This window comes from Mandrillus leucophaeus, unplaced genomic scaffold (genome assembly GCF_000951045.1).
Source record: "Mandrillus leucophaeus isolate KB7577 unplaced genomic scaffold, Mleu.le_1.0 Scaffold290, whole genome shotgun sequence".
Taxonomy (NCBI): Eukaryota; Metazoa; Chordata; class Mammalia; order Primates; family Cercopithecidae; genus Mandrillus; species Mandrillus leucophaeus.
Genome location: NW_012103032.1, coordinates 1,560,923 through 1,585,985, shown reverse-complemented (window position 1 = coordinate 1,585,985; position 25,063 = coordinate 1,560,923). Strand labels below are relative to the sequence as shown.

The 25,063-nt window shown below is 58.1% G+C and overlaps 1 protein-coding gene across 1 annotated transcript; it reads right to left on the bottom strand.

The window, feature by feature from the left end:
• Positions 1-2,315: 2,315 nt before the first annotated feature.
• ADAM11 (ADAM metallopeptidase domain 11) lies at positions 2,316-25,063 on the bottom strand. The gene is made up of 27 exons (XM_011985933.1): positions 25,044-25,063; positions 24,633-24,808; positions 14,786-14,862; positions 14,532-14,598; positions 12,580-12,665; positions 12,418-12,493; positions 11,917-11,983; positions 11,788-11,851; positions 11,315-11,389; positions 11,158-11,229; positions 10,822-10,988; positions 9,874-9,958; positions 9,671-9,761; positions 9,502-9,553; positions 8,942-9,041; positions 8,788-8,859; positions 8,577-8,669; positions 8,022-8,102; positions 7,443-7,493; positions 7,276-7,339; positions 6,950-7,049; positions 6,616-6,735; positions 6,355-6,523; positions 6,152-6,266; positions 5,976-6,066; positions 4,921-4,938; positions 2,316-4,426 (listed from the first exon to the last, which is right to left on the bottom strand). The coding sequence occupies exons 7-27, from the start codon at positions 11,928-11,930 to the stop codon at positions 4,411-4,413; spliced, it is 1,710 nt and encodes a 569-aa protein (XP_011841323.1). The 5' UTR covers positions 11,931-11,983; positions 12,418-12,493; positions 12,580-12,665; positions 14,532-14,598; positions 14,786-14,862; positions 24,633-24,808; positions 25,044-25,063; the 3' UTR covers positions 2,316-4,410.

Sequence of the window (25,063 nt, the reverse complement as noted above, 5' to 3'; positions counted from 1 at the left end):
GTTCACGCCATTCTCCTGGCTCAGCCTCCAGAGTAGCTGGGACCACAGGCGCCCGCCACCACGCCCGGCTAATTTTTTGTATTTTTAGTAGAAACAGGGTTTCACCATGTTAGCCAGGATGGTCTTGATCTCCTGACCTCGTGATCTACCCGCTTTGGCCTCCCAAAGTGCTGGGATTACAGGCGTGAGCCACTGTGCCCAGTCCTAGTTAATTTTTTAAAAGTTTTTTGTAGAGGCAAGGTCTCACTATATTGCTCAGGCAGGTCTTGAACTCCCGGACTCCCTCAAGTGATCCTCCCACCTCAGCCTCCCAAAGTAATAAAATTATAGGCGTGAGCCACAGCTCCTGGCCAAAGGAATTTCTACTTTTGAAAAATAAGGGTTCCTGGGAATTCCTTGCAATAAGTGGCCTTCACTTCAAATTTCAAATTCCTGGTTCCACTCCACGTTGTTTAGGAATCACTCCATCAGAGCTGCCGGTAACCAGTTCTGAAAGCAAGGTCAGTCTTTTCAGATGTTCCGTTTGGGTCAGATCTGATTCTCCACTCCAACCTGTGGAGATTTATTTCCTCTCCTGGCCAGTTGGGAAAAGGTGAGCTGGCATCCCCAGGCAGGCAAGACAAGGACAGAGAGTTCGGTGCATCTCCAGCATCCCCTTGCCTACTGCCCACGCAGGGGACACTTAGGGCTTCAGGGTTTGGTCCAAGGCTGAGAGGTGTCCGGCGACTCTGCACTGACCTTTTTTTTTCTTGAGACAGAGCCTTGCTCTGTCGCCTAGGCTGGAGTGCAGTGGTGTGACCTCAGCTCACTGCAACCTCCACCTCCCGGGTTCAAGTAATTATCTGCCTCAGCCTCCCAAGTAGCTGGGACTACAGGCAAGTGCCACCACACCTGGCTAATTTTTGTATCTTTAGTAGAGACAGGGTTTCACCATATTGGTCAGGCTGGTCTCGAATTCCTGACTTCAAGTGATCCACCCACCTTGGCCTCCCAAGTGTTGGGATTACAGGTGTGAGCCACCATGCTTGGCCTGCACTGACCTTTGAGAGTCACAGAGGCTGAGCCTCACCTGTGCCCTCTCTGCCTTCTTGCCATTCATCTGCCAGAGGCCACCCTTTCCGTATCTGGAGGGTCAGCTGAACCACACATGAGACCCAGATAGACCGGGAACTGGGAACCGAGAAAGGGTTAAGCATGGACATGGAGGAGTTGAGAGGCAGAAGCAAAGGAGAAAGTTAAAAATAGTGTTATTCAGCCTAGAGCAAGGAAGACAAGGGCACAGCTAGACTTCAGTTCATGACTGATCGGTTTGAGAATGATTCTTGCTTTTTTCCCCCTGCACTCTGAATAGGAAGAAGCTGACCTTCTGCCGCGGGAGACACTGGAGTTAGATGTTACCCAGTGTCCTGCGGCGACCAGATGCCAGAGTAGGAATCTAAGCTGAACGAGGCCCTGGGTCCTACTCTCTTGACACGTGATCTGAGGTGGCCTTGGGAACTCTACCTGTTCAGGAATGGGGGGGCTATGACCACAAAGCTTCTAGCTGCCAATTCTCACCAGGCCCCTGCTTGGTGCTGCTGTTTCTTTCTCCATTTTTTCTAGCCTTTCATTTGTTTCCCTGCCCCCAACTGCTTCTTTTTTATCTTTTCCCTTAACAAGCAGGACTTCCAGAGCCCAATGGATCCTCCCCCAGTTCTTCCTCCCGGTCCCTCAGTCTGTGAATACCTCTAGGCCCAAGCACTCAGCAGGGGAAGACAGGAATAATCATCGCAGGTTCCTGGCTCAGACTCAGCCCCCAGCCAGGGGAGGGACTCCCAGCACTGGCCTTGCTTAGTCCCCTCCTGCCCCAGGCTCGGCCAGAGGGCACAGGGGTGGGGAAAGAGCAGATTCTCTGCTGCCCAGGAACACGATGCCCTGGGTCCAGACAGGCTGATGGTTTTGTCCAGCGTTTCGGAATCTTTTGGGAGAAGAGGAGAGGTTTCTTTGGCTTCAGCCATAAAAGGGAAGTTGGGTCTCCTGACTTTTGGGAAAATGCTTTTCTACTCGCCACGGCTCCTGCTTTGCTGGAGCCAGAGGAGGGGCACAGCTGTCTTTGTTGGAAGAGCCGAAGTAGCAAAGTGGGAGGGCCAGGCCTCCACCCTGTTTCCTCACCATGAATGGAGAGGAACACCCCTTCCTCTGGGTCCTGGAGCTGGTCCTGAGTGCTCCCTTCCTGCCTCCAGCACCCCAGTTGTCATGCTCCCTCCAGAGCCAGAGGGGACAGGGAGGGGACAAGTCACAGCATGGCCATTGACAGACAAGAGAGAGACACAAGGTTGGTGTGAGCTCCCTGGAAGCCCCAGGATGTGATCTTTAATCGATGCTCCTGGCCTTGCCTCCCCACCCCCAGCCCAGGTGGCATATGTACAGGATGCTGTGTGGAGGCCCAGGCAGAGGCAGCCTCCACTCCTCCCTGGGTTCTGCCAGGGTAGGCACTCGCCAGGGCGGGGCAGGAGGATGCAGACAGCTGGGAGCCAGGGTGGACTGGTCACAGGAAGTCTCATGTTCCCTACCCCATATACATGAGCACACACAGACATGCCCGTGTGTGCAGAGGTATTCACACTTGTGCAGAGATGTGGATCCAAAAGCTGTGCCCAGATGCACTGTACCTGTGTGCACGGGTGCACCACCAGAGGACAGATGCCTTACGGCAGCGCAGCAATAGTGTGACACCCAGCCCTTTCCCCGCCCCGCCTCAACTTGTAGGGCTGGTGGGGCAGAGCTGGCTGGTGGGGGGGGGTCCCTCCACTCAGCCCTTAAGTGGGCAGTGCCAGCTGGAGCTCACTGTGAGGACCCCACTGCTGTCAGGTGCATCCAGCCACCCAAAATGATGTCAGCGGGTCCCAGGCCTGTTTGCCCCTGAGGGAGGTGTGAATAAACAGGGAGCGATTTCCTCCACAGCGCCTCCTCGAAGGTACCCCAGAAACAGAGGGGCTCAAACAGGCAGTTCATGGGCCCTGGGGTGTCAAAACTCCCTGCCGAGTGAGGGCAGGGCACCCCTGGTGACAAGAACTGTATTCACTTGTGGCTTTCATCCATCAGGTAGCTGGCCCCCATCTTGCCCCTGCCAGCTACCTTTTAGGGTCAAGGAGCCAGAGCTCTGCCCTCCCAAGCAAGGTTCATGAGGGAAGGCCACCGGCAGGATTGTGTGAGAAGACTGAGGAGCTGTGCCTGGCTCCACCTGGCTCTCAGGCTTGCTGCAGCAGGGATGGGTTGGGGCAAGTAATGGGGGGAAACATCTGTAAACTTACTACTCGGCCCTGGAATGGGGGTAGGGAGTGGAATGGACTTGATGGGGCCTTAAGGACTTCTAGCAGCCTAGGATCGTCCATGAGACTTCCCTTTCCTACTTCCTCTTGTACATCCCAGGCAGAGCCCCTAACCCTCCAGGCACTGGGCCACTTCTGGCCTTCCCTACCTGGAAGAGTCCTCCCCAGAAAGATGGCCCAGGCGGGGACATCTAGGCCACACCAGGGGGCACCTAAACCCTGAGTCGGCCCCAGAATTACCCTTCTTGAAAGGGGGAAGGTGCCATTTTATTTCAGGAACTATGTTTTCTAGACCCCGCCCCCCCCCAAATCCATGCGTCCTGACAGGGACAGCAGGACAGTTGTTTTAGAATTGAAGACGATCTGGGACATGTGGTTGCCGTGCCCATAACCTAGGCCTTGGGCACAGCACAGGCAGCTTTGGTTTGAATCAGCACTCATACTTCCTCCAAGCTCAGCGGGGCTAAGCGGGGGCAAGCTGGGATGCCCAGCCCCTGCCTGTGCTCAGTGACAGGACTCCGGGCGTGGTCATCCTGGGGGAGGGTCTGGGGGATGGCCACACCTCAGTTTCTCCGGGCCCTCCTGTAAATGTCAAAACATGCCCACATCTGCCCTGGCCCTAGCACCCCCGAGTTTACATTCATCAATTAAGATTCAGTTTTTAAAAATGTAGATGTCAGCCCCGTCCCCCTAGGTCCCAGAGAGGTAAGACCCTGGTCTCAGCTGCCTGGTTGCAAGGAGGGGCCATCCAGGCTAGGTCCACTGATGGCTGCCTGGGGGCATCCCTCCAGGCCCCCCGAGTTGAGCTGTGGCAATCCATGAGATGGAAGCTACATTCACACGGGGGAGTGGGTGTGCAAGGCTGAGTCGCAGGAGGTGGGCGGGGGACTGTGGAGGAAGTGCACCCCAGGCCTGGTCCACCCTGGTGGTGCCAAGGGCAGGGCCACAGCCCCCACCCAAACCCCTGCGGAGCCAGGAGTTGAAGGGTTTGGACCTGGAAGACATTTGCATGGTGCCTCCCTCCGTGGCTGGATGGGGGCAGCCTCGTGGTTCAGGGCCGAGACGGTGGGTGCCAGGCTTGGAGGGAGGGGGGTGGCACTTAGGCCCCTCCAGACCTGGAACGGAGAGGGGGCATCAGGGGAGGACGTGAGCAGGGGCCACGGGGAGAGCCCCCCAGCAGGGTCCCCGGAACTCAGTGCTGGGCCCTGGAGGCAGGCAGCAAGTCACAGGCTGGCCGGGGAAGGGATCTGCGGGAGGTCAGACAGTGGTGACATGGAAGACAAAACAGATGGGACGCACAGGGAGGGCCTTCCCAGGGATGGGGACCGCCAGGGGCACAGCTCCAGTTCCACTTGGTGGCGGGGGAGGGCCTGGCCGCAGCAGGGCAGTCGAGAAGGACGTGGCCTGAGCGGGCGAGGGCAGCAGGGACCTTCTTCCCTGAGCAAGGCTCTCCCACCCCTGCTGGGACAGCCTGGCAGCAGGGGTGGGGGAATCAGCCCCCGTTCCCCATCCACAGAACGCAGGGTGACGAATGAGATGGAGGAGACAAGGACAGCGGGAGGGATGACGTGGCCGGCATCACACTGCCCCCTGCTGGGTCGGGTCGTACCTTCCTCGGCGGATGTTTCTGCAGGGGGGGAGGATGGTGGAAGGGGAGAGGAAAAGGAGACATCTGACCTTCTGCTTCTCTCAGGGAGGGGCCTTTGGCTGCCATGTGACCCCTTGCCCCAGAGCGGGGCCAGGGTCCCCAGGGCCTGGACACTAATGTAAGGGCCTGGGAGAATTACCTAGGGCACCCCAGGTAATTACAAAAATTACAAAAAATTACAAAAATGCATCCCAGGTTCCAGTTCTGACTCCGCCACTAACTCAATCATGTGACCTTGGGCCGTGGGTTCCTCCTCTGAACATTAAGGGGGTTAGACCAGCACAAGGACCCCAGACTTAGACACGCACAAAGCATGATAGGCTGGGTGGGGACTGGGGACCAGAGGACACATGCCTGGCTTGGGCAGCCCCTGCCCAGCTCCATTCTGTGGCTATTCCGGGATGCTTAGAGGCACGCTGGGGCTCAACCTCCTCATGTTTCCAGAGCTGGAAATCCGAACTGCTAGTGTAAAATCTCCTGATTTCTTTTCTTTTCTTTTCCTTTCTCTTTCCTTTCTTTTCTTCTCTCCTTCCTTCCTTCCTTCTTTTCTTTCTTTCTTTCTTTTTTTTTTTTTTTTTAGTCTTGCTCTGTCGCTCAGGAGTGCAATGGCGCGATCTCGGCTCACTGTAACCTCCACCTCCCTGGTTCAAACAATTCTCTGCCTCAGCCTCCCAAGTAGCTGGGATTACAGGTGTGTGCCACCATGGCTGGCTAATTTTTGTATTTTTAATAGAGACAGGGTTTCACCATGTTGGCCAGACTGGTCTGGAATTTCTGACCTCAGGTGATCCATCTGCCTTGGCCTCCCAAAGTGCTGGGATTATAGGCGTGAGCTACCTCATCCAGCCTAAAATCTCCTAGTTTGGAAATGTTAAGCCCTGCAGGCGACTTGGGCCTATGACGTGTGAGCTCTGGTTTAGTTGAGTTTTCAGGGAGGGCCCCTCAGCTCCACCAGTCAGGGGTTCTGACCCTCCCATCAAGGATGCCAGGGGGCACAGGGTGTGTGCGTCTCTTACTTAAATCCCCAGCCCGTGCCACCCAGGACGATGGCTGCAACCAGGACAGCCCCGGCGATGGAGCCAATGATGATGTTGGTGCCGCTGGGACCTGGGGAGAAGGGCAGGGCTTAGTTGGCAAGGACAGGCATAGAGAGTGGGACAGACAGACCCCCCTCGGCCAGCTCCAGCCTCACCTTTATATCTCTCTGTCTCTCCCGTGGGTGGGGACGTGGGCAGGGGGTTGTGGATACTGCAGTCTTTGCCTGTCCAGTCTGGCTGACAGATGCACTTCCCTTCATTGCTGCAGACCTAGAGGCAGGGCAGGGCCAGGAGAGGTGAGCAGGGTCCTGTCCCCTCTTGAAAGCCTTTCCCGCCATCCCAGGCTCCAGGCAGTCACCCCGTGGTGGGAGCAAATCCGGCGCTCCCCACTGCCGGGGCAGGTGCTGAAGTTGAAGGCAGAGGCTGGCAGGCAGCGATGGTCCAGGCACAGCATATTGGGCCCGCAGGCTGTGCCATCCTCCACGTAGCTCAGGTCAGAGCCGTCCGCCAGCTGCACGTGGCCTCCCCTGGGGAAGCGACACAGCCAGCCTCAGCCCTCTGTCTCCTAACCCCCAGCACGGCTGCAACCTTCCCTCCCTAGTCTTGGTCCTGGCAGCACCTGCAGTCCAGCTCCTTGCCCTGGTGGTAGAAGGTGACACTACTGATGTCTCCTACCAGGTCCCCTAGCCGAGGAGCTCCAGAGACGTTGACGCAGAGGAGGAAGCCACACAGCACATCCCTGTTGGGACATAGAGACAGTGAGCCCCAAGTTTGACCTCAAACTCAACTACTGAACTCTAATCTGCCCTCACCCTGCACCCTGCCACCTGATTTGCCACGTTTCCACCCACTGGGACTGACAGGCTCCTCCTGGGAGAACCTGTTGCCCCATCTCTGAAAAGTCTCACACCCACCCTGGAGCTGAAAGGCCCTCTGGGAGCCTCAGTACTCACTGCTTACTGCACTGGACCCAGCCCGATCCTTTGCGCCCACAGCTCCCACGCTCCGTCCCCTCCACGTTCAGCTTCTCATAGCAGAAGCGATCAGCAGCCGCTGTGGGGAGAGGATGCCAAGTGTCACCTCACGCACCCCAGGACCCACCCCAAGACCTCAGGCCTGCATCTCCCACACTCTGGCCTGATCCCCAGGCTGCCTGCCTAGATCTCTGAGATCCTGGGGAGCTATACCCTTGGGGGCCTGTTCAGTTGGAACCCACTCTCCCCAGCCCCTCAGCTCTGGATCCTCTGGAGTCCCCGCTCCTAGCCCTAGCCAGACTCACCATGGCCCCAAAGAGCCTGGCACTGCCGGTCCCGGGTTTTGCAGCGACCTCCGTAGCAGCGGCCCTGAGGGTCCAAGAATTAGGAGACAAGGGATGGAAATGCTGAGTGGTCACAGTGGAGACAAGAGACTGCCCTGAAGCCCAGGCTGAGGGGGCAGCCATCATACCTGCTCATGGTCACAGTAGTAACCGTCTAACTTGTGCAGGTTAGGGGGGCACTGTGGAGAGAGGGGTGGGATTGAGCGGAGCAGCCCCAGGACTGGAGCTGAGGGCTGCCCCACGGAGGAATGCTGGGGTGCCAAGTGCCCCTCATGTGGGGGCTCATGCCACAGGGCTCTTCCACGCCTAGGACAAGCGATCTGTTTCTGGACCCAGACCACCCGGATTTGCAAGCCCCAGAGCCGCTCCAGCCTCCCTCCCTCGTAGGGCTCGGAGATAAATGCCTGGCAAGTAATTAGGTTGTAATAGATGTTAACTAATATTATCATCTACTCTGATCCCTAACCTACACCAGGCACCGGGCCAGGCGCTGGGAATACCAGCCAGACGATACATTCTGGTTTAACGATTGAAGGAACAAAGCCAGGAGCATGAAGAACCCCTTTCTCAGATAAGAAAACTGAGTCTGATCACTGGGGGTTGAAGCCAGCTGTGGAGAGGAGGGGAGTGCTGAGCACTCGCCCGGGAAAACCAAATCGACAAGTTGCCTCGCCCAGGGCTCCACAGGACGGCGGGGCCGGGCGGACCTGGCTCGAGTCCCCGGTGCAGGTCTCCGCGATGTCGCACTCGTTCACGGCCTCTCGGCAGGACACACCCCGTGGCTCGTACTAGAGAAGAGACGCGCTCCCCGGGTCAGGCAGGATGGATGCCTCGGCCCTGCCCTCCCCAGGACGCCCGCTCCCCGGGCCCCCACGTCCCCCGGCCCTCCAGCTCCCCAGCGCCCCTTATTTTCCTGCTCCCACCAACTCTTGGGAGGCTTGTTCTTATTTCCCTGCTCCCACCAACTCTTGGACGCTCCCCACCTCGCTCCCAGCGCACTCAGCACCGCCCCCAAGCCCGCCCACGTTCCCTCCCCTCCTTGCTTCCGGGCAGCCTTCCCTTCCCTCTCCTGGTAGCCCCGCCTTCAACATCCTTCAGTCCCGCCCCTTGCTCCCCATTGGCGCTGTCTTCGCATCAAGCCCCGCCCCAGAGGCCTCCGCCCACGAAGGCTCCGCTTCCCTCCCTAGCTCCCGCCCCTTATCTGAAGGCCTCCAATCGCTCCTTCTGTGTCCTGGCCCCGCCTCCCGGCCGGTCCTCCTTACCTTGCAGCGCCGACAGCAGAGCCCGTCGCTGCACATGGCGTCGTGAGTCAGGGTGCATTTCTTGCAGCAGTTGCCACCTGCGCGGCTGCACTCCTGAGGGACGCGGGAGAAGGGGAGGGAGGCGGGCGAGCCCTAATCCTCCCACTCGGACGCTCCCTCGTGCCCACCCCCGCATCCGGGTCCCCCACCTGGCGCCCACACCACCGCTCACCTGCACCGAGCCGCAGTCGCACTCCTCCCCTGCCTCCACAAAGCCGTTCCCGCACTCTGGGGGGTCCAGGAGCTGGACCGGGAGGACAGGTCGGGAGTCTGACCCGGACCCCGCCCAGGTCCCGCTCCCATGCTCCCCGCCGCGGGGCTGGTACCTTGAGGGGCTTGTTGAAGAGGCAGCTCCCACCACCCTCTTGCAGAAACTGGTTGTACTCGTCGATGCTGCAGCGCGAGAACTTGCGGGGCAGGTAGAATCTGGATAGGGCGAGGGGAGGTGCCGCTGGCTGCTCCCTTCCAACCCACCCTCACCCGTCTCAAGGCTGGGGAGGGGGTACACTGGGGGACTTGGTCACCATCGCGAGGAGGCGGAGGATCTTCCCCGGGATTGCACCAGAATCCTCCCGCCTGTCCCTGTCGCTCCCGTCCCCTCCGCTGAACCTGGGGACTCGCAGCCGCGCTGGAGGGAAGGTGTCTCCATGCGAGGCTTGGGCGGCGCCCAGTGGCCACGGTGCGCACTGCAGCCTGGCTGGTTTTGGTGTCCCAGCAGGGAAATCTGGGTCTCCCGGGGCAGTGTTTGCGGAAAACTGGGCTTCCTGGGACCCTGAGTGGTTCTGTGAGGTGGGCCTCTTGAGCCCCCTGGTCCAGACTGCCAAACGATGCTCGCTCTAAGACTCCCCTCGCCCAAGACCTTCCCCCGGTTTGTCCAAGAACTCACCCAGTGTCCTCCATGATACAGCCCAGCCAGATGTCCGGACACTTGCAGTCCCCTGAGGGGTGAGCCAGGCGGATATGAGGGAGGCCAAGGACCACCCCTCCCACTGACACCCTCCGCGTTCCAGAGCTGCTGGGCGTGGGCCACACGGGGGCTTCCGGGGGGCGGATACCTGCCGAGCTCCGGTGTTTGTTCCACATCATGCCCAGGTTCTGCCCCAGCGTCTGGGCAAGGGTCACGGCCATCGCCCCCATGTTGCCGTACTGGGGGTGGGGAAGATGGGGCACAGATGTCTACATCTTCCAACAGGCACGTCGTGCCCCTGAAGCCCCTTTCCCTCAGCCGCCACCCCAGCCATGTCCCCTCACTGCTCACCTCGTTCACACCCCCGCCCCGGGACAGGGAGCAGATGCCCCCCACGTAGGCTGCCCCGCTGCTGGTGCTCTGGAAAGTCCTGCCCCTGGAAGGCAGTGCACTGTCAGGATGGCCTGCTGGCCTCCCCTGTGGCTCCCCGGGTGGTGGTGGTGCCTTAGGGAGCCCCGCACACTAGAGTCCTTCCTCGGGAGATGAGCCCGGCCCTTTACCTCAGCCTTGGTGACCCCAGGCAAGACCCTTCCCCGCCTCCTTGGGTTCTTGTTTTCTTTTCTTTTTCTTTCTTTCTTTCTTTTTTTTCATTTGAGACAGAGTTTCACTCTTGTGGTCCAGGTTGGAGTGCAGTGGCACCATCTTGGCTCACTGCAATCTCCACCTCCTGCCTCAGCCTCCCGAGTAGCTGGGACTACAGGTGCACACCACCACGCCCGGCTAATTTTTGTATTTTGAGATGGGGTTTCACCATGTTGGCCAGGCTGGTCTTAAACTCCTAACCTGAAATGATCCACCTGCCTTGGCCTCCGAAAGTGCTGGGATTACAGGCATGAGCCATCGCGCCCGGCCCCTTCTTGGGTTCTTTTGCCCATAAGGCAAAGGAGAGGCTCCTAGTAGACCATGTCTAGTTGCAAGGCCCTTTTATTAGATTTTTTCTGCTACCAGGGCACTGGATCCCTGAGGAAGGGATGCTGGGACAGTTTAAAAGGGGAAAGACAGAACTAAGAGAAGGTGAGAGACAGAAGAGGACCACCAGGGCTAAGACAAGGGCATCAACCTCAGATTCAGGGGATGATGCCCAGCCTGTTGCACGTGGCTGGGGGGAGGTGGCAGGTGCAAGGTGAGCCCAGTCCCCAGACACTGAGAGGAGCACCTGGCACAGGGCAGGTGTTAAGTAACCCTAAGCACTGTAGCAACTAGCAGAGGCTGGCAGGAGGTGTGGGGTGGGGGACTCACGAGAAGAGGTGGGTGGCATCGCTAGGCTCAGGCAGACCCTCCCGTCGGTAGACCATGAGCCGGGCCAGGGTCTCCAGGAGGTCATCCTGCACCTGGATCTTGTCCCCATCTGCCCATGTTTCCATGGCAACCAGGACGATGCGAGTGTTGAGCTGCTCCTTGTATATCTGGGTAGAAGATGAGGGGGCTGGAGGGTGGGAGTGGGTGTTGGGGCCAGGGCTGGAGGAGGACCTGTCTCTCCAGGAAGTGGGAGCCAGGGGCTGACGGTGCCCCCTGATGTGTGTGATGGGGTGGGGGCCATAAGGAAGAGGGAAGGAGGGAGGTACAGCTGCTTACCACGTCAGCCAGGTTCACCACGGACTTGGCAAAGTTGCTGGTGAGGACCACCGACTGTCGCATCTGCTCGAACTGGGAGAGAGAAGAGTGCGAGGAGGGCGAGGCTCCTCTGGGGCCTCCTCCCAGTGTCACCCCCCATCCCTGCCCTGACACTCACCAGCTGGTGGTCGTTGATCACAATTAGCTCCACGTACTTGGTCTCACTGTGCACGGTAGGGTGGCCCCGGCGGACCTGGGGGGTGGGTGGGCACTTGGAATCAGTCCCTTCCATGTCTGACTGATCTCATGGCCAAGCCATGGGGATGGGGGGGGTCTGAACTCCAGCCAGGGACAGTGCCAGCTCCCCACTGGCAGAGGGTGCCGTCCTTCCTCAGCTTTGGAATGAGGGCAGGCAGCCTCGGTTTGCCCAGGATGTGACCTCTGTAGATGCCAGCATTAGGGAAGGGGTGGGGGCTTCTCCCAGACACAGTCCCTGGTCCCCAGCCACATCCATCTGAGCCCTCCTTTGCCCCAGCCATGGATGGGGGTGCCCTCCTGCTCTGGGCCATGGCCCGAGGTCTCTCTGCAGCCTGAGGTCTGTGCAGCCTGAGGTCTCTGCAGCCCGAGGTCTGTGCGGGCCCCCGTACCTGCCTTTTCCTTCTCAGCCTCGGCCGGTTTGGAGGAGCCGACTGGGCAGGCACAGCAAACAGGCAGCCTGTGGGGAGGGGGCAGGTGAGGGGGGCACAGCCGGCCCCTCCCCACCCCCCTTCCCTCCCTTACCTAGTTCCCTGCATCCGAGGGGATCTGGGAGGAGAGGGGTCCGGTAAATGAGGTGGGGAAGGGGTCCCTGCAATGAGGGGAAATTAGTTCTTGGGGTGCCAACTGGGTCTGCTCCAGGCCCACTTGGGGGGGCCAGATCCAGTCCTCACCCCCATCCCATCCTGGTGTGACCCAGAACTGGCCAGAGCTCCCATGTCGGATCTGATCTCCCAGATACTCAGATTCCGGGGTCAAGACCTGGGGGCACTCTGAGAGACAGGGGCAAAGGACATTGGAGCCCAATGGGAGGTCACTTAGGGGACAGAAGGGACATTGGAGCTGGGGGCACAGGGGGAGCTGGGGCACAGGAGGGAGGGAACCAGAGCTGGGGTCACTGAAGAGGGCAGTGAAGCTGAGGTTACTGAGGGAGGAGCAGGAGGAGGAAGAGGTGGCAGCAACAGCTGTTGGGACAAGCTTGGCAGAGCCACCAGAGAGGACGGCAAGGGGCTGTGCGGGGCTTACCTGAGGGGCTCCCCAAGGTCCAGCCATGTCTTGGGGCTCCACAATGTAAGTCAAGTTCCCATCAGAGAAGACCCCACTGTGGAGAGAGAGGCGCAGCTCCCCACCGTCCCCAGGCCTGGGCCGGAGGCTTCTCCCAGCTGCCTGGCCCCTCCCGGTACTCACTGCAGCCCCTGGCAGGTGGAGAGGGCAGCGAAGGAGTGCAGGTTCCCCCGGAGCTTCCCCTGGTAGTAGCAGTGGTCTCCAGCCCCCTGGAGGAGCAGAACAGTGAGCAGAACGCTGGCATGAGGCTGGGGGCAGCTGACAGCCTCAAGGCTTTTTGGGGGCCACTGAAGCTGCCCTGTGTGTAGGTGGCCACAATCCCCAAGTACACCTGGGGCTCTGGGGCCTGTTTCTAGATGAGTGGTGCTCCTAATCTGTTGTGCCACCCTGGGCAAGTTCCTAGCCCTCTCTGGGCCTCCTTCACTTCATCTATAAAATGAGGAAGCTGGACTGTAGCAAAGGTTTGTTTTTTTTGTTGTTGTTTTTTTGTTTTTTTGAGACAGGGTCTCGCTCTGTTGCCCAGGCTGGAGTGCAGTGGTGCAATCTTGGTTCACTGTACCCTCTGCCTCCCGGATTCAAGCCATTCTCATGCCTCAGCCTCCCAAGTAGCTGGGATTACAGGCAAGTGCCACCAAATATAGCTAATTTTTCTTTCTTTCTTTCTTTTTTTTTTTTTATAAGACGGAGTTTTGCTCTTTTTGTCCAGGCTGGAGTGCAATGGCACGATCTCAGCTCACTGCAACCTCCACCTCCTGGTTTCAAGCGATTCTTCTGCCTCAGCCTCCCAAGTAGCTGGGATTACAGGCCCGTGCCACCATGCCCAGCTAATTTTTGTATTTTTAGTAGAGATGGGGTTTCACCATCTTAGCCAGCCTGGTCTCAAACTCCTGACCTCGTGATCCACCCGCCTCGGCCTCCTAATGTGCTGGGATTACAGGCGTGAGCCATTGTGCCCAGCCTAATTTTTCTATTTATTTATTTGTTTGTTTGTTTTTTGAGATGGAGTTTCGCTCTTGTTCCCCAGGCTGGAGAGCAATGGCATGATCTCAGCTCACTGCAACCTCTGCCTCCTAGGTTCAAACAATTCTCCTGCCTCAGCCTCCTGAGTGGCTGGTATTACAGACATGCACCACCACACCTGGTTAATTTTGTATTTTTAGTAGAGATGGTGTTTCACCATGTTGGCCAGGCTGGTCTTGAACTCCTGACCTTAGGTGATCTGCCCACCTCAGCCTCCCAGTGATGGGATTATAGGAGCCTGGCCTACAGCAAGGGTTCCTAGCCATTTGCTGGGGCTGGGGAAGGGATCAGACTCCTTTGAGAATAACAGGCAGCATTTATTTAGCACCTACCATGTGCCCAGCACTGCTCTGTGTACTAACCATATATTATCTCATTTAATCATGTACTCGCCCCTAACATCACACACAACCTCATGCACTGCCTCCCAGGACGACCCTGGGCCTGTGGTTGGCTGAGGAGTGATGGGCAGCACGTGTCCTCCAGGCCAGACTTGTGGGTTGGGGCTGGGGGGACCAGCGGCACCCTCCCCCTCCAGCTCTGCCTCCTGCAGAATTACTTGTGCTCCAGTTACTGAACAGGCGGTGGGGGGTGGGGGGGGTGAGACAGGCTATTTATAGACACTCATTCATTTTCAGACTCTAGAGCCTGCAGGGCTGGGACCCTGGTGTCCCAGGCAGCTGGGATTTTCCGGGGCCTTGGTACTGAGTAAGAAGGGCCTTTCCTCAGCTGCCCCTCTCAGGAGAGTCTGGAGAGGGGGATTCCTGGCAGCCGGCTCGGAACAATGAGGGTCCCTGTAGGCCCCACGCAAGGCAGGTGGGCTGGCTGGGAGTCAGAGCTCTGGGGCCAAGTGAGGGGAGCTCGGGGCCCCATGCACTCAAGCTGCCCACTGTCCACGTTCAGAGCCTCTCGGGTCGGGAGAGAGGGAAGGTGCCGAGGGGCCAGGCCCAGGACCCCATCTCTAGCAGCCACCTGTCCCTATACCTGTGACCACAGAGCCAAAGAAACAGCACCTCCCTTCCACCCCTGGCCCCGGTCCCTGCAGAGGCACTCACGGTGCTGTGCTGGGTTGTTCCCTCCCGGCTGAAGTGGCGCTCCACGTATTGCGAGGAGAGGAGGTGGCTGAGACAGAGGGGGCAGCAGGAAGGGGGGTCACGGGCGAGGTGAGGTCTGGCTTGGGGCCCGCCCCAGCTCAGGATCCAGGTACCCCCTGCCCTGGCCCAATCCCCAGCCCCCCAGCAGCCAGGCCCTCGCCATGCCTCCCCCACCCCACCACCACCCTTCCTCCTGGGCTCAAGGCCACACTCACTGGTTCAGCTCCAGGTCCAGGGTGAAGTTTGAGTTGAAGGCTGGGATGACGAAACTCACCTGGGCCAGATGGACAGGCTGGTGTGGGGGGAGGGCAGAGGGGGAGTCAACTCAGGGAGGCCTGAAGGTGGGAGTCGGGGGGACCCCGAGACAGACAGTAGCCCTGGGAGGGGGTGGCCAGCCCTAGCAGCTGAGGGGACCATTGATTTGGGGACGAGATGCTTTGCCCAAGCTCCTCTTCCTCCACGACCCTGCTCCTTCACTAGTGGGCAGAGGCAGGAGTGCTCAGCCCTGAGCACAGCCCCCTTTCTGCCCTCTGGGCCTGGGCACTTACTTGTGCATCGGGGGGCTGGGCTGCAGGTGCGGTCGGGATGGAGAGGGCCAGCCCCGCCAGCCCTCTGCCTCATTATGCTCTCCTGGCCGGTGAGGGGCACCCCACCATCAGGCAGAGTAACAGGAGGGCCCCAGGAGTATCATGGGGAAAGGACAAACAGGAAGTGGGAGACAGGACCCTTGCTGCCTGTTCCCCTACCCTGGCGCCAGCCTCTATCTACATAGGAGGCCTCAGACAGGGGCGAGTGGGTGGGAATGGATGGTTGCACCTCTGGAAACTGGGCGACAGGCGGGTGCCATCCTGTTGGGAGGAAGGACTTGGCTCCTCTACCCCCAAATCCATTGCCCTCTGCCTTGCCCAAAGCAGCTCATCTTTAATATTTCAATCCCATGGTTAATTTTTAAACACGGAAGTTTTCCTGATAAATTTTTCAAAGTGCAGTGAGGCTGGAGGCTCCAGGTTGCCATGGCAATGCACCAGGCCTGAGCAAGATGGCGGCCCCCCAGGCCTGGGCGCTCGAGGACGCCCGGATCACGGCAACCCCAGGGCCCAGGAAGGGCTGAGAGGACTCAGGAGTGGGGCCTTCTCCCTACCCCTTGTTCATTCCAGAAGACTGACTCCAGACCCCCCACATGAGGGTCACCCACTCTGCCCTGCAGATGGGAGGCTTTTGTTCGCCGCCTGGCTTTGGTGGTGGGGACGGCAGGTTGCAGGAAGGAAGACAGCCCCAAGATCACGGTCATGAAATCCATAGCCTGTGCCTTGTCGTTCTTCCTCCTCAACCACCTCATCACTGCTAATCTTTACCGAGCACTTCTTGTGTGCCAGACCCTGGTCTAAACACTATGAGTATCGCCTCGTTTGATATTCACAGCAACCCTATGGGATAGATTACTGCCATTCCCATCTGAAAGATAGGGGACAGGCACAGTGGGGCTGACTAACTTGCCCAAGGTCACACAGCTAAAAAGTGGTGGAGCTAGGGAGTCTGCTTCTAGGGCTGTCTCACCTCAAAGGTGGGGTAAAAGGGAAGTGGGCCCAGTGTCCATGAGAGGTCCTGAGAGAGGACCAAGGTGGGGGCCAACGGCCAGGGCCTGGGTGAGCAGACCTCTGCGCCCCAAGGACACCGACTCATCCTATTCCAGGCTGACCAAGGCTCCCAGTTCCATCCTGAGCCCCTAGAGCATCGATCAGCCCGAAATAGAAAGTCAAGGACAAGGAGTCGCCACATCCTCTTCCCGGCCCATGGCCTGAACCATCCTGGCCTTCCCCTGCCCCCGGGACTGTTCCTGCTTGTTCTATCTGCCCTCCACCAACAAGCCCCTATGCCAGCCCCCTCCACAGCTGCCTAGAGGAGCAGCCTGCCAGATCCCTTGCCCCGATGCCGCTCTCTCACCGTGCAGCCTCAGGGATGACCCAGCAACCTCTCCGAGCCTCAGATTTTCCCACTGAAAATGGTCAGATGAGCCCAGATGCGAGGCCAGGAGGTTGGCTGTGTAGTGGGGCCGTCCTGGGCCTGGAGATTCCGGCAGAGTCTGCCCTGGCACCAACAGAATCTCCCTCACTCAGGAGGTCTGTGAGCCATCCCATCGAGCCTGCTTCCTCTCTGTAGAGGCCAAGCCAGCCCCAATTCTGGGGAAAGCCCCAGCTGACAGGGGAGCAAGGCCAGATACTTTAGGACCCTCCTTGTCTACCACCTCCTGCCGCCTGCTGAGCTCTCACACCCCTTCCCCACCTGGTGCAGCTGAACTTCAGGGGTGGGCTGTCCCCTGCCCCAGCGGGACACAGGGCTTAGACCAGATAAGCCCCTGGGGCAGTGCCGGGGCAGGTGGGGCTGGGGGCTGGGCATGGCTGGAGGTGGCCCAGGAAGGGGCTGGGAGAGTCCCCAAAAGGCAGTGGGAGAGAGAGAGAGACCACATACCAAGGCATGTTTGCCTGGCCTGGCCCCATGTGGGGACACAACTCTGTCCCTAGTCTGAGGGAAGAGATGGGTCAGACAGATCTATCTCAGTCCCCAGAATCTCTGTGGCCCGGGCCCTGGCACCGCCCCAAGCCCAGCTGTAGGCCAATAATGTTCTTTTTTTTTTTTTTTTTGAGATGGAGTCTCACTCTGTCGCCCAGGCTGTAGTATAGTGGTGCGATCTCAGCTCAATGCAACCTCTGCCTCCTGGGTTCAAGCAATTCTCTGCCTTAGCCTCCCGAGTAGCTGGGATTATAGGCACCATGCCTGGCTAATTTTTTTGTATTTTTAGTAAAGACAGGGTTTCACCATCTTGTCCAGGCTGGTCTTTAACTCCTGACCTTGTGATCCACCGTTGGCATCCCAAAGTATTGGCATTGCAGGTGTGAGCCACCCTGCCCGGCGAATGTTCTTTTTTAAAAATTAATTAAGTTTTTAGAGATGGGATCTCACTATGTTGCCCAGGCTGATCTTGAACTCCTGGGCTCAAGCCATCCTCCCGCCTCAGCCTCCCAAAATGCTGGGATTACAGACTTGAGCCTCCGTGTCTGGCCTGAGTCAATGCTCTATCAAAGCCAAACAGAGTTCCCTGCCTGGCCCTGCTTTGTACCCCTGCCCTGCCTCTGACCTCATCCCATTGTCCCTCCATCCCTGGGGGGAGGGGCCTTTTCGTCTTGAGGTCACACCAGCCCTCAGCTGACCCTGTGCCCTGCACTTGTCTCTTGCTCCCCCGGCTGCCCAGGCTCTCACATGCTCCAGCTCATTTGATCTCAGCCTGCCCAGGCTGTCTGGTCCTCATTTTACAAATGCCAGGATGAGGCTCAGGGAGACACCTGGAGGTGACTGACCCAGGGTCATGGCTGGGTGGCTGGGGAGGTGTGGGGCTGGATCTCACCCTGGGGCTGGAGTTCGGTTGTCACAACAGCTGTGACCGCCTGGCAGGGGTGACCACCCCTTCCACCTGAGTCTCCTCTCTGGCTGGCCCACCCAGTCTCCTAGACATCTGCTTCACAGGGACGGTGCCTCGTCCTCTCTGTACCAGATGCGGGGTGCAGAGAGAGAAAGGCAAAGATTCTACTGAATACCCAGAAGCACAAATACAGGTGCCTGGGCTCTGCCCCAGACCTACAGACACATAGTCTTAGGAAGGGGGCTAAGAAGCTTTAGGATTCCCAAATGCTCCAGGAAATTCGAGAAGGGAGACCATTGCTCCCCACCACCTCCAGGCACAGCCCCTCATGTGCTGACTCCAAACTCCTGCCCTGACCTCCCTCTCCTCCCCACCCTCACCTGCACGGCCTGCACCTGCCAACCCATGCAGGGCTTTGGCGCCCTCTGCCTCTGGGCCTTTAAGCACACAGTAGACATACACTTACTTGATCACTGATTTGGCTTTTCAGGTGGGCGACCTTTAGTCCCCTGGAGCAAGGGCTATGCCTGCTTTTTTCCCTGCCCACGGGCTCAACACTCACATTGAATGGAAAGGCATCGCAAGGCCTGAGATAAGCTGCTTCATGCCCCCGGCCTCAGTTTTCCCCTCGGTAAAACAGAATTGTTGGCCAGGAGCGGTGGCTTGCGCCTGTAATCCTGTCACTTTGGGAGGCCAAGGTGGGCGGATTGCCTGATCTCAGGAGTTTCGAGACCAGCCTGGGTAACGTGGTGAAACCCTGTCTCTACTCAAATACAAAAGAAATTAGCCGGGCGTCGCAGTGCGTGCCTGTAATCCCAGTTACTCGGGAGGCTGAGGCAGGGGATTTGCTTGAACCTGGGAGGCGGAGGTTGCAGTGGGCCAAGATCGTGCCACTGCACTCCAGCCTGGGCGACACAGCAAAAAACTCTGTCTCTACAGAAAAAAAGGAAAAGAAAAACCAGGATTGTTGTGAGGATTAAATAAAAGCCCTTTTGAATGTGTTATCATAAGGGTCAATAAGAAGAAGGAAGTGTAAATGTTCCAGCTGAACAGGGCTTTGAGGAACTGGATAAACGACCTCTTTGGATCACCTACTGTGACAGGGACATGCCAGAACAGTGGCCTTATGCTCCAGATCTGGGTGGATGGTGTGATTTACCTGTCAGGTGTCTCACCTGAGGATGTCTTTCTGGAATCTCCTCCCACAAGGAGATACCACCACCTTGTGGGCCGGGTGGCTGCAAACTGGGGAGGAGCCGGAGAGGCAGGAGCTCCGCCTGGGAGTATGTCCCAGCTGGGAGAGACCCCCCCCCCACCCACCTGCCAGCTCCCCCTACCCGCCCCTGGCAATGCGTTGGGTGCTCCATTTATCAAGAGGGCAGCGGGATTCCCAGACAATGAGAACATCCAGACGAATTTCCAATGATGGGATTTGACCTACATTTTTGAGAACAGAGCCACCTCCTTACAGGGTCATCAGTCCCTCTGGGAACAGACTCTGGACAGCTGAGTCCCTCTAGGCAGCCGGGAGGGTGCTTGGGTGAGGCCAAGCCCACAGGCCAGAGTCCTGCTCATGTAGTTTCTCCCCTGGACCCCGCCTGAGCCTGACAGGTAAGCCCTAAATATCCTGGCTCCTGTTTCTCATACCCAGCCCTCATGCCAGCACCAGGGCCCAGCACCCTACCTGGACACTCAGAGATGTTGACCATCGGCTATTTTGCCAGATCTCAGGCTGGACTCCTGACATTCGTCATCTAAAGTCCTCATAGCAGCCTGAGAGATGGGAACTATGAGCATATTCCCATTTTACGAATGAGGAAGTTGTGGTTTAGGGGGCTAAGTGGCTGGCTCAGGTCACACAGTCAGAAGCAGGGGAGCAGGACCTGCACTAAGGCTGTGCCACCTCAAAGCCACAGTGTGCAGCCTCTAACACCAAAACTGAGCCTGCTCAACTCTCTGGCATGGCAGGGCTCAGTTTATGCCCCCACCTCCCTCCTGGGAACAAGCTGGGCCCAGCACATATCCTAGCCCTGGCTTCTAGCTGCCTGCCCCAACCTAGGAGAGAGCCGCAACTTTGGCCACACACACTATAACGTGGCCTTGGCTCTAGTGGGGTATCAGGGCCCCAGGCACAGACCCTGGTCCCCCTGTGGCACCCTGCCGGCCCATCTTCAAGAGCTGGGGGCGAGCCTTATTCAACTGCCTTCCACCTTTCTGCAGGAAGAAAACACAAACACTGTTGCAGCACACGCCCACGGTGGAGGGCTTCTAGGGTGGCGTTTTCAGTAAATGTTGGCCTGGGCAGCTCTCGCAAGAGCTTACCCCAGAGACTGAGGCGCTCCTCCCCTAGCTGGCTCAGATGAGCTTCTATGTACCAGGTCTGCGACCTCCTCACCCCTGACCCTAATCACCTCCCCATGTCCTGCTCTCTCCTTGTTCCCAAGGAGTCTGGGTCGCCCCGGGGGCAGGCATAACCCACACAGCAGCCTGGTGCGAATCAGAAAAAGGGGTCCCAAGGCCAGGTGAGGTGGCTCACGCCTGTAATTCCAGCACTTTGGGAGGCTGAGGCTGGTGGATCACTTGAGGTCAGGAGTTCGAGACCCGTTTGGCCAACATGGTGAAACCCCGTCTCTATTAAAAATACAAAAATTAGCTGGAAGCGGTGGTGTACGCCTGTAATCCCAGCTACTCAGGAGGCTGAGGCACAAGAATCGCTCCCTTGCTGGGAGGCAGAGGTTCCAGTGAGCCCAGATCATGCTGCTGCACTCCAGCCTGGGTGACAGAGCGAGACTCTGGAAAAAAAAAAAAAAAAAAGAAAGAAAATGGGGTCCCCCTGCAAGTCAGAATGCATGTGGCCCCATAAGCCCACGGATTGCATTCAGCTCACTTACCCCTTGCCCAGTCACCCTAGTCCAGTGAACAACCAGCCCAACTGTACATGGTAGTTTTGTCTGACCTGTACCACGCCTCAGCTGCAGGCTCCCTGGGACCACAGGTTTCTGCCCTCCCAGAAGCTCCCCCACTTCTCTGGGCCTCAGGCCTAGCCTGCTTCCAGGCTGGACAGAAGTGAGGGGGTTGCGTGCAGTGGCAGAGAGAGGGCAAGGGTGCGTCTGTGTCTCTCTTCCCGTCAGCCCAGAGCAAGAAGTGGCAGTGCGCTGAGTGAGAGCCCTGCTTTGGGGATCAGTCTTGACTCCGTGCTCAAGTGCTGTGTCACTTGGGGCAGTTACGTTGCCTCTCTGTGCCTGTTTCTCCATCTGCGAGATGGGAGTAACAGCCCCACCTCTGGGAGCTGTGTTGAAGATTAAATAATTACACGTAAAGGAGTGCCTGCTGCAAAAAGGCCTAGTCAATAATTACAATTTCTCTACCTCGTTCTTTCTGTTGTCGTTGTTGTGTTGTGTGAGACAGGATCTCACTCTGTAGCCCAGGTTGGAGTGCAGTGGTGCAACCATAGCTCACTGCAGCCTTGAACTCTTGGACTCAAGCGATCCTGCAGCCTCAGCCTCCCGAGTAGCTGGGACTACAGGTGCGCACCACCATGCTTGTGTAATTTTTTTTTTGGTAGAGACGGGGGTCTCATGATGTTGCCCAGGCTAGTCTTAAACTCCTGGTCTCAAGCAATCCCCTAACCTTGGCCACTGTGAGCCAATGCACCTAGCCTAATTTCTCCAGCTTCTAATTCCTTCCCAACCACTGTAACTCTTCCTCTGTCCCAGCCGCACCCCCACCCTCGCCCCCATCAAGCCAGGAATCCTCAGCACATAAAGCCCTTTCCCATCACCACCTCCTGAGAGTAGGTGGGACTGAGATATGTTACCATCCTGATTTTAGGCAACAGGAAACTGGGGCTCCGAAAAGTCAAGCGACCAGCCCAAAGCCACAGCGGCTCAGCGCTCCAGGCCCTGCCAGCCAGCATGTGCCCCTGGACTTGATACATGACCAGAGATCTTGCTGCCAGCTCAACACCAGTTGAGCCTGAAGTTCCAAACCAGGGCAGTAAGTTAAGGCAAAACCCAAGCAGTGCTCGGCTAGGGTACTTCTGGCTAGGACACGCACAGGCTCAAGTTCGCACTGAATCCACCATCAGACTCCGTGGCTCTGAGGCCAAAAGCGCTCTAACCCCGGGAGAAATGCCAGGCAGGAGATTGAGGGTTTGCCATATCTCCTTCCCATTAGGGAAAATATTCTGGATGTGTCTTTTTGTCTCCTTGCTCTGGGTGGAGTTGGGAGACTGCCTCCTGGACCCAAATCCAGAGAGCCCTGGAGGCAGAACTGGGAAGTGCCCTGGTGTGGAGAAAACTCCCAGCTCCACTGCTTAAGATCTGATTGACTTCGGGCAATTTACTTCATCCCTCTGAGCCTTAGTTTGCTCATCTGCAAAATGGGGCTGACCAGAGTTATAAGCTGCCGGGCACAGTGGCTCATGCCTGTAATCCCAGCACTTTGGGAGGCTGAGGTGGGCGGATCACCTGAGGTCGGGAGTTCGAGACCAGCCTGACCAGAGATGGAGAAACCCCATCTCTACTAAAAATACAAAAAATTAGCCAGGCGTGGTGGTGCACGCCTGTAATCCCAGCTACTCGGGACGCTGAGGCAGGAGAATCGCTTGAACCCAGGAGGTGGAGGTTGGGGTGAGCAGAGATCACACCATTGCACTCCAGCCTGGACAACAAGAGTGAAACTCCATCTCACACACACACACACACACACACACACACACAAAGTTACAAGCCTTACAAAGTTGTGAGAAATAAGTGATGTAAAGTGCATACAAAGCTTGGCAGAGTGGCCCATAGAAGTCCACAGCTTTGGGACCTCAGGGGAAATTGAGGCACAGATAAGACAGGGCCCCAAACAAGTCCCTTGAGGAGGTTGCCACGAGGGCCCTAGGAAGTCTCAATCCCAGAAGACCCCAAAATTGGAGATAATCACTGCCTGGCAGATCCACGGAACTCCATTTCCTCCCCCCAGGCTCTTAGACACCCCTCAGAAGTATCTGGAATCGGTGGATCACACACACAACTCACATGCACCCACTCACCTGCAGAAGAACACAGAGACCCCCAGCCTAACCAGTTCAACTGCACCCATCCTGACCTTCCCACGCAGCTGCAGACACCACCACAGCCCAGAACCTCCTACCCTTTGCCGCCTCTGTCTCTGCTCAGAAAGGGTCCGGCTGAAGGAGCGACCTGTCCAGTTGGAATACCTGACTTTTCATCCCTACCTGACTCCAGGCTTTCCCTCGTCTCTGTCCCCTGACCCCACGGTGGCATCCCTCCATGACTCAATCTGCATATCCCTTAAAGCACAAGCCAGAGTCCCAGCAGTCGGGTGGACCATCAGTTCCTCCACAGTGTAACCATGGGGTTCACAGTTCACAGGTAGCGAGTGACACCAGGCAAGACAGCCAGACTCAGTGGCCAGGACACCCCATCCCTGGCCCTGGGACCACGCACCTCCCAGGGAGCCTGGGCAGTCACTGAAGGCAGCTTCCACCCACCACCCCACCCCCAGTGCCCGCGGGCCTCGGACCATTAGCCCCCTCCCCCTGCCCCTCTGCACGGCCCTGAGTGATGGTCCATCTATTATGCATGCTCCCTTCCTGCTCCATCCATTTCATCAGTATTCCCCACCCCTGTACCACCCCGCATCCCCCTCTGCTCCCCTCCCTTAAGGGCTTTTAACCAAGTACATTAGGCAGGGCCAGATGCCAGTCTGACAGATGTCCGTAATGTTAGCCTCCGTTTCCCTCCTTCCTCCCTCTGCCCAGCCCAATTTACCTCCCACCATTCCCAGCTGCCAAAACTTTCCAGGCCTCAGTTGTACCCCTCCTCTGGGTCTCTCCCCTACACCTCCTGTTTGTGCCGGGCCTTTGCCGGCCAACCCGCCCTCTGCTGCCCTGTTGGCCTGGCTCACTTTCAGCTCCAGCTCTTGGAGCACTGGGGCGTGCTGAATGAATATTCCATCTGGGTGATTATTATTCACATGATATTAATTAATTATTAATTGCAATTAATCTCCTTCATGCCTAACCTTCCTCTGGGAGGCAGGTGGGGCTTGGCAGCTGAAAGGGACAGTGGGCAGGCAGGTAGAGCTGGCTTGGGGCCTCGAGTTATTTTCCAAGGCCCCACCTTCAGCCAGGACAGGAAGGAGAACAACAAGCCTATCTGGGCACTGTGTGGAAACTGAGGCAGCAGCAAGCACTAAGCTGTTCCAAGAAAGCCCACTGAGGTGGCTGTGATGAGAACCTGGGAACCCTAATCCCTGACTGGAATCTGGGCTGCCTCTCCCTGCCCCCGCACTTGCCCCATCCAAGCCCTGTTTTGAGCAGAACCACTAGCTTTGGCGAGAGCGAAGCAGGGGGCCATTGGAAGGCTGACCCAAAGCGGGCCTGAGACCTAGGCATTAGGGGTCCCTGAACACTGAGGACAGGGGGCCTGCAATAATGGGAGGGGGCCTTGGGGTTGGGCAGTCCTGGGATCCCCACCAGTGGGCTCCAGCACCCACCTGATAGCCCACTGTACGGAAGGGGACTCTGCGGGGCAGCTGCTGAGGAGGGCTCCAGCCCTGGCTACCCCGTGGGCTCTCAGGGGCTCTAAGGCCTGCTTTAGCCCCTGGTCTCACCACCCAGCCACACTCACCGGGCCCCCTGGTGGCTCCTGGCGGACCCTGGTGTCCAGTTGCTGCTTTCGGACCTCTCCCCCCGAGCTCTCCCTGACCAGACGGCTGGGTTCCGTGACCTCAGGGGCTCCTGGGCCCCCCAGCTGGGGTAAGCGCCCCCATCGCAGAGCTCCAGCAGAACCTTCGGTCCCAAGACCTGGGGAAACAAGGCCATGGCTGCAGGCAGCTGCCCATCCTGGGGCAGGAGACTTGGGAAAGGGGGGGACAAGCTGCATCCCCCACTCTGGTGTGGCCCCTGGAGCCCTAGGGCGATCCGGGTGGGGAGGATCTGGCTGCCCTGCAGAGGCAAGAGCCCGCGGGGAGGGGGCCAGGAGCTTTACGCCCGCCCAACCGTCACGACTGCCCCCCCATCCGCCCAAACCCGCAGAGACCTGCAGAGCTGGCCGGTCGG